Source organism: Vanessa tameamea, chromosome 4, assembly GCF_037043105.1.
Source record: "Vanessa tameamea isolate UH-Manoa-2023 chromosome 4, ilVanTame1 primary haplotype, whole genome shotgun sequence".
Taxonomy (NCBI): domain Eukaryota; kingdom Metazoa; phylum Arthropoda; class Insecta; order Lepidoptera; family Nymphalidae; genus Vanessa; species Vanessa tameamea.
This window is the reverse complement of record NC_087312.1, coordinates 3,811,969-3,820,357: the sequence shown is the minus strand read 5'-3', so window position 1 is coordinate 3,820,357 and position 8,389 is coordinate 3,811,969. Positions and strand designations below refer to the sequence as shown.

General features: G+C 32.2%; 1 protein-coding gene across 1 annotated transcript in view; it reads right to left on the bottom strand.

Moving 5' to 3' along the window:
- Positions 1–2,738: 2,738 nt before the first annotated feature.
- Positions 2,739–8,389, bottom strand: part of LOC113394529 (protein Wnt-10a) — a 35,922-nt gene continuing 30,271 nt past the window's right edge. The window contains exons 4-6 of the mRNA XM_026631875.2: positions 4,159–4,290; positions 3,348–3,469; positions 2,739–3,001 (exon numbers count right to left, since the gene is read on the bottom strand). Of these exons, the coding sequence (XP_026487660.1) occupies positions 2,767–3,001; positions 3,348–3,469; positions 4,159–4,290 (489 nt within the window). The 3' untranslated portion in view covers positions 2,739–2,766. The remainder of the gene's footprint in view (positions 3,002–3,347; positions 3,470–4,158; positions 4,291–8,389) is intronic.

Genomic DNA, 8,389 nt, shown 5'->3' with positions numbered 1-8,389 from the left:
TGCGTGTTACTGTGTACATGAATAGGCTTAAATTCTATCAAATCGGATTATCTTTAATCAATAAATTATATCCAATAATTAAAGACTCAATCGCATTCTACGTATTTAGAAATTAGAGATCTTTAAATACATTTTTATGTGATATATATATACATAATTAAATGGTACCTAAGTTTACACTAATATAAACAAAATAACAGTGTAAATGTCCTACTGTAAGGCTACGTGCTTGGCAACGTGGGTTAGATAATAAATATTAGAATATTATCAATCGTCACAGTCAGGTTTCCTCACATCGCCATCACCATCGAGCACGAGATGAATAACATAAATATACACATGATAATTTAATGGTAATGGACCGGGCTTGAACCCCCAACCTACGGGTAAGAATCACGTGTTCAAACCACTCCGCCTCTTGCAATTAATTACATCAAATAAAATTACATTGTGTAAATAAATGTAAAAATTATATTATTTTTTTTACGTATGAAGTTACCATTTTGTTTTTATAACAATCTTGTTTCCTGCATCTCAAAAGTTTCAGTCACGCCATTATGTTAGTGATACTCAATGTTATTGACAGCCGATTCTTATTAATCTCAAAAGCGATCCGTCATACGAAAGTATTCCATGAAGCGTATGCAACATTGAGAGGCGGAACAAAACGTTGCAGAATACAAAGCAAACAGTTACCTTAATACTTGAGATGTCTTGTGTACCGTAAACCTGTCAATAAGGCTACATCAGAGCGACTTCTCCACAGGCATTGTGTTAAATCTTGGATTTTTGAGAAACATGGTTAATAAGAGAGAAAATTATTATTGATTACTGTACACACGACCCAAAAGTTTAAGCTATGTAAAGGAAGGAAGCTGGCAGACAATACGTTGTAGTGTCCAGTTAAGGAAAAATATAAGATTGTGTTGCTGCTTGGGATAAAAATCATGCAGACACATTAAAGTAAGGTAAAATTCTGAGATTGATTTAGAAAAAAAGGTTACAAAACTCGAAATCTAGAAGCATTTTTTTTCACGAATTTTTCAAAGTAAATACCTATTAATTAATTATTCTTATGTGTCTGTATGTATTGGGCAAACAAAATACTTACAATCTTTTGCTTTCTAAGAGGGTTCGATAAGACTTCAAACAAAATCAACGACAAAAAATCTATCTGATACATTTTGCCAAGTATTTGTAATTGAGCTTCAGATTTTCGAGTTTTTGTTGAATATGTCAGTCCTGAAAGTGTCGGAGCAGCACAAAAGCGGCTCTTGATGTTAAAGGGCCAAATTAAACGAAAATAACAGTATAATTGCACCCGCGCCATTGAGACGTCGTTCTGACAAAATACTATGGGTCCAAAATGGATAAAATTCTAAGGGATTTTGACAGCATTCTCTTTGTTAATTGCCTTCAATGTTTAGGACTGTTTTGAGATTTTGAAGGGCTTATTTATAGATTGTGTTTCGCTATTAATTGTTTCTTAGAAACGCTTCATGAAACTGTCATCGCGGTAGGTAATATTAATTTCCTGAAATTAATTGGCATTGCTGGATTAAATAAGTAAATACGGTGCAAGCAACAGTCTGGTACATTTATTTACTGACAACGATAAAATTTTAATAAATAAAGACATGATTAATTCAATGATTTTTATTCAAAGTCAATAAAATGTTACAATATTGAATTAAATAAAAATAAATATTAAAAATAAAATAAATATCACTATATTGGAAATGTTGGCAACTGAATAACATGATATTACATTATTTACAACTTACGGAATGTATATTGGTATAATTATCATATTTCTGCGTAATAAGTTATGCGTATCGAAATGTAAAACAAATGTTAAAAACATTACGCATTTAATTTAACTAATATTTACAAAACATTGAATCACAATATATGATTATTTAAGAATTTAATTAATTACAAATTAATATTAATTAAGTCTAAGATTTGTCTAATACTGATATTTTAACAAATATGACCTGTATTTTTATCTATTACAACCATTTCATTATCTTATGCTAAAAATAATTTATTATTAGTCGAATAATAAAAATAATGTACAAAAAATATATCTAAGGATAGGTACAGATAAAATAATACGTTTATTTTTTTTTAATACGCGATATAATTGAATAGTTACATCGATCAATTCATCACTTGTGTATGTACAGTGTGGTTGTCAATCTTTCCGTCACATACTGGACAACAATACAACAATGGCAATCAATTATTTAAAGCTAGTAAAGTAATATAAAAAAATATTACAACATAATTTTTCAAATAAACTCTCCAATTAAAATAATAATATTTTAACAAGTTACATATATTTTGTTATGTCTTGTTTAGTTTCTTTTTTTAATTTTGTCGTTTGCTATATGGCCTCTATCACACTGAATATATTGTATTGTCAGTGATGTGCGTGTTTATAATTAGATTATGTAATGCCACACAGGATAATACATTCTAATACGCCATCTCTTGTCGCATTCAATACGTAACATGCATGGTTGAGTAACAAATCAAGTGACTTGCTAACACAACCAGCTGAAGATAATTATGGATTATGAAAAGAGTTGGTTTCTAAATTCAAATATAATAATCCAACTTCGTAAGTCATTAATAAAAGATTATTACCGAATCATGAAAGATTATATTATATTTCTTTATTTATTTACGATCGTAACTCATTACTATTTGATTTTTAATTAAAAGATCATGATTATTTTATTTTATTATATTATAGGTTATTTATTTGCATATGGCAACCCATTTATCGTCCTGGCATTTCTGACAGTCGACTCTGCAGCACCAGTGGAAGGTGCAGTTGCATGGTTTGATGCTGGACTTTCTGATGAGTGCGTGTCCTCTCCCGCAGCAGAGTAAGTCACAGGAACCAGTCCGGGATGTTCTGCCAATACGGCATACGCGTCCTGATGTTCCAGCGGAGTCCATTTTAGGGTCAACTTCGCAAAAACTAGGAGATCTATAGACACAGACACATTTTATGATTAAAAACTGCTTCTTCTCATGGAAAATACTGCTTATTTTTTTAAAATTCTAAATATACTGAATATGACTAATGCTGAACCATTCCTTTTTTGTTGTAAATTTGGGTATTTTTACTATGGTAACTATTATTTTTGTCATGTCGCAATATCTTATAATTGTTTTGTTCATTTTACGTAATATTTATTTTTTATTTTAGGTACTATTGTTTCTATGTTCATATTGTCTGTTAGATTTTCTAAATAAATCAATCAATGGAAACAATACCGTTATATGTTTTTGTAAATAATTAATTTTTAGAATTATAATTACGTAATACTTACTTTTCTAAGAACAACAAACTTGTCTTCGGAGCTGGTCTCGCTCGACTTCGCCTTCTACCTCGTGGTCGACCTCGAAGTATTGAGGGATCGTTGTTCAATTCTTCTTGGGCCACGATAAGCGCCTATCACATGGAAAATAATATTTTGAAGTTAAATATTCCCAATTGAAGTTACACAGAAATTCACATTCAAAATTTTATGAATTACAGTACACATAAAAATTAAAGTTTTACTCTTAAATTATATTTTATAAGAATATACTAAAAATAATATAAATGTAATTCGAATATTCATTAGTTTTAATATAAAGCTATCTAAAAAGAACGAATGTGTGAGTGAATTTTAAGAGTTGATTCTGAGTTCAAACTCGGGGTGAGTCCCGATAAATTTATGTTCTTTTTTTTATTTAGATTTAAACTCGTGGTCAGCGGCGAAGGAAAACATCAACCCGCATTGGAGCATCGTTTAGTTGCGTGATGCATTTAATTTTGTACATATATCGACTATTAAAAGGTCAAAATTTTACTGGTCATATGGGCTTTAGAAAGTTCAACTAGATAGATACTAGCTACCTTCCACTAAGCAGCTAATGCTACATGCATATACAATACAATGCTAATGCTGTAAAACTTTGTAGAGTTTTGAAGGGTAAATGAGCTAGTGTAAACATAAGCACAAGGAATATAACTTCTCACATTTAGAAATTGTGTTAATCCCACAGTTTCAGTGTATATGCGAAGCGATGAACATTGATCACTGTTTGGCCCATTTGCTAGTCAGCCTTCATTTTCTAAATAAAATAACATAATACCTTTCGATACTGTCGTTTGATACTCGAAGCCACAACCCTGAAATCTGGTGCGGCCCGCCAGCACGTTCGCAATTGACAGCTCCCGGATAGACCGTGACATTTACAGCGTACCTCCATATGCGACGCTAATATCTAAAAAGAATATTTGTGATAAAATTAATAGAAATGAAATATTATACTTATTCCTAAACGTTAATACAATTATATACTTCGTTGCACATTATATTTAGAACTTTATTATATTTGTAAGTGTTCCTTATGAACGTGATAAACTCAAGAAATTATTAATTTAGTTTCTAATTCATTAAGGAAATATGACAATATTTTTTAAAGATATTGGAAAAACTATGCCAACTGGGAGCTTAACTGACATTATATGACCAATGCTAGCGTAATGTAAACCCCTTATTTTTCCCGTGGGACGTGAAGCTAGTATCATATGTTTATATATTGAATCATTAATTTCTCCAATGACAGCCAACAAAAATGATAAATTAGAGTTATCCCGATACGTGATCGCATCTTTGGCACAATTACGCGATTAAGCCACCCACCTCTAGTTCATAACATTTACATAATTAAACGCCTCACTGCAATCACTCTGACGTCTTAATTTCGCGATTGCCGCCGGCGAACAATTTCCCAAATTGAGTCGGAGCAAAAATTCAAATAAATCGGTGTGCCGGACCGCCTTTCGATCCTGCAGGCCTTAATAACGTGGTATTAAGAGCGCCCGCGATAGAATTCGCCACCCAAGACGTTTGTAATACGTCGTAATGAAGCCGGAATATTAAAAATGGCCCCGAACCGCTTATTATGTTCTCACCTCGGCGGGCGGTTCGTGAAATACGGCGGGCTAATATGGGGCCCGAAGCGGCCGCGGTCGGCCGGGCCGCGCGCCGCCTCAATAGCTTAATAGTGGCGCTATCTACAACACTTTAGGATCATTTCAAGCGACTATCTAAATTAAATTGAACCTCAAATAAACGGTTGAGAAACCAATACGTTTTTCTTACATAATAAATTGCTTTGTCGACTGTGGGTGGTAAACTTATAAACTTAATCCTGTTTTATGTTTCGGAATTATTTGCCCACTCTGAAATCGAGTAACTAATTAAATTAAAAGTATACTTAATGAAAAACTGTACTTTTTTATAAGTATATAAAGCGTATTGTTTATGAGGAAGTTTCATCGTTTAAATGCGACTATTAAAAGAGCTAAAGGTAAAATATTTGTTTACATCTTGTTAATGGACGTATTAACGCATTAACTCGTGTTGCTTTAAGGCGGCAGACTAAATATGATGTCATTAAAAACTGGGTGAGCACCTCGGTAGCAAAAACTAGACAAATAATGACAGATTGAGGCTAACGTATCATTACGTGCAATGGCCCTAATTAAAATACGTTCTCTAGTATGTAATTTTGTGTTATGTGAATTTATAAATAACAGAATACCTAGAGGTGACTTTGTCTGGAGGTTAGTATTATCATAAATTTATCATTATTTAAATCTTTAAGCGTCTTATGAGACATATGTAAGTTGCCATTACTTAGAGTAAGATGTTACCTATATTTTATTTGGATTAATATTTAATGCTAGTACATAAATATATTTTTATGTTATAGGTAGGCGGACGAGCAAATGGGTCATGGATGGTAAGTGGTGACCACTCCCATAGACAATGGCACTGTAAGAAATATTAACCATTCCTTACATCGCCATTGCGCCACCAGCCTCGGGAAGAAAGATTTTAAGTGTACGGGTTTATTTGGTTGGGAAAGAGAAACTAATTATTATTTATTTTAATAAAACACAGAGATTTAATAAAAAGAGAATACTTAGTTCTGAATTAAAAACTGATATATAAAATGCAACTGGAAGAAAAGTATTTGTCGAACAACGGGATTTAGGAACTTGGTAGTATCTGTGATTTCATATTAAATGACAATATATTACAACATTCTTGTATAATTTTTTGTCCTGATTGTAAAAAACAGAATTATTGACTACAGTTTTTGATAAGCGATTGGACTTTTTAAATTTAATTACGGATATTCATATGGTATTAAATTAAAAAATGTTATTATTTTTATCAAATAAACATTTATCCGCACTAGTTTAGTTTTTCGATCGGTTGCATGGCTTTCACCACTGAAAACCAATATTTTGTTTTGCTGCGTTCCGGTTTGAACTTGAGTGAGCCAGTGTAATTACAATAAGTGATAAAATAATGATACCGACTCTTATACTTTAAATCGCATTGACGATGCAAGAACAGGTTTCGATGACAGTGACAGTCTATAAGCGTAAGTGACCACTTACCATCAAAAAGGCCTTTTGTTCGTCAACCAAAAAACAAAAACACATTATCAAATAATTTGAATCGTCAAGTGTTGCCATACAAACTTTCACGCTCGTATATTAACGAATACAATACATTATAATCGGATTTTTTTTTGTTTAAATGATTAATTAATAAAAAAAGGATTTACATACAAATATGGAATAAAAAAAAATGTATACATTATTTTATATTATAATGAATGAAACCAATATTACAAACAATACAAAAGCATCGTGCATACTTCATGTGGGTCCACGATAAGCTAAGTACTGGCCAGTTTTATCTAAATAAAAAAATAGAAGCTGAATTGAAGCTTGCACTCGCGTTATCGTTTATTTAAGTGAAGTAGTTCGACGTGAATCAGAGGTTAATCTGTGGGACGATTAGTGAGTGACTAACGCTAATCGGTTTAAGATGGCCGTAGCTAATCCGACGAGAGAATTAGCTATTGGTAAAATCGCACACGACGTTCTCGTAACTACGTCGATAAATTTTTGTTCTATATCATTGAAATATTTTATTTAGAATTACTACTTAACTTTTACTATACTACTATAGTAAAATTTAAGTAAGAACATGTACTTGTTTTATTTTTTTGGCTCAGAGGACGGCTCATTTATTGGAAAGTGACAATCAACTCTCATGGGCATCTTCAACATTGGAAGGATACGAGGTGCGTTGCCCGTCTGAGCTATGCTCCATTATTTGGAACATTTCTTACTACGCTTTTCCAAGATTTTTCTGATCTACTACAGATTTATCGGTATGTGTTACAAACTTAGATGGAACAAACTATGATTGTCAATTTTCTAAAACAAAAAACATACGTTTATATATTATGAAAATTCGAACATTAACAACAACATAAAAAATTCACAAACAAAAATTTTATTATATACTAGTCCTCGCCCGAGGCCTCGCTCGCGTTTTGAGGTCTATGTCATTCCTCGGTGTTTCAGTTTGTTTAATTGATTGATGAAGTGATTTGGTCCCGGAAGAGTGACAGACAAACAGACAGTGTTACTTTCGCATATATCATATAAGTATAGATGTGATCGCTTCTCGCTTCGGCACACTTGTGACCTCTTCTTCATTATATTCTATTTCTAAGGCTAATTCAACTATAATCCTTTAAAATCGAACTTGAACTTGCTTCATCTGAAAGATATTCTAACACCTTAGCATTGATATATTGAATACTATGTTTTATATTTAATCTGTCATCCTATATTACGTAAAGGTCTGTATCGCCGCGCAAAACCGTAAACATGTAATTGTCACCTATATCGCATTACCGAAGACTTAGAAAAATGTTCCGAGGTCGCGTTTGCGGGGGATGTTTGTATTTTTTAAATAAAGTAAATTCATTAACTATTACACATACGTTTCACATACGTTTAGTTTATTAATTTATTTAATACTTGATTGTAAAAGTAAAGTAAAGTCTGTATATGTCGGTAGGCTGTCTGCACTCCCTTAGAGGAGAAAGTTTGGGGGTAATCACTACGCTGATACAATACGGGTCGGTTTACACACGTTGCAGAATTTAATTAAAATTGGACACATGTATTGACACGATGTTTCAACCGTCAAGCACGAGAACAATTATATACTTTATACGACACAAAAAAATTGGTACAGATTAATGTTAAAAGATAAGTAAGTTTATATAAAAGGTTTTATTATACATAACTTCCAGCACACCTGAGAAGGAAAAATAGTTTAGTCAAATAAGAGGCAGAATCGAGAAAATAAGCATATTATTTCTATACCTAACATTATCAAAGGATAACGTAACAATAAATAAAGTAAAACGTAAATGTACTTATTGAAATTATTTAAATTCCAGACGCCGATTTACTATAGTGATCTGCCAATCCACG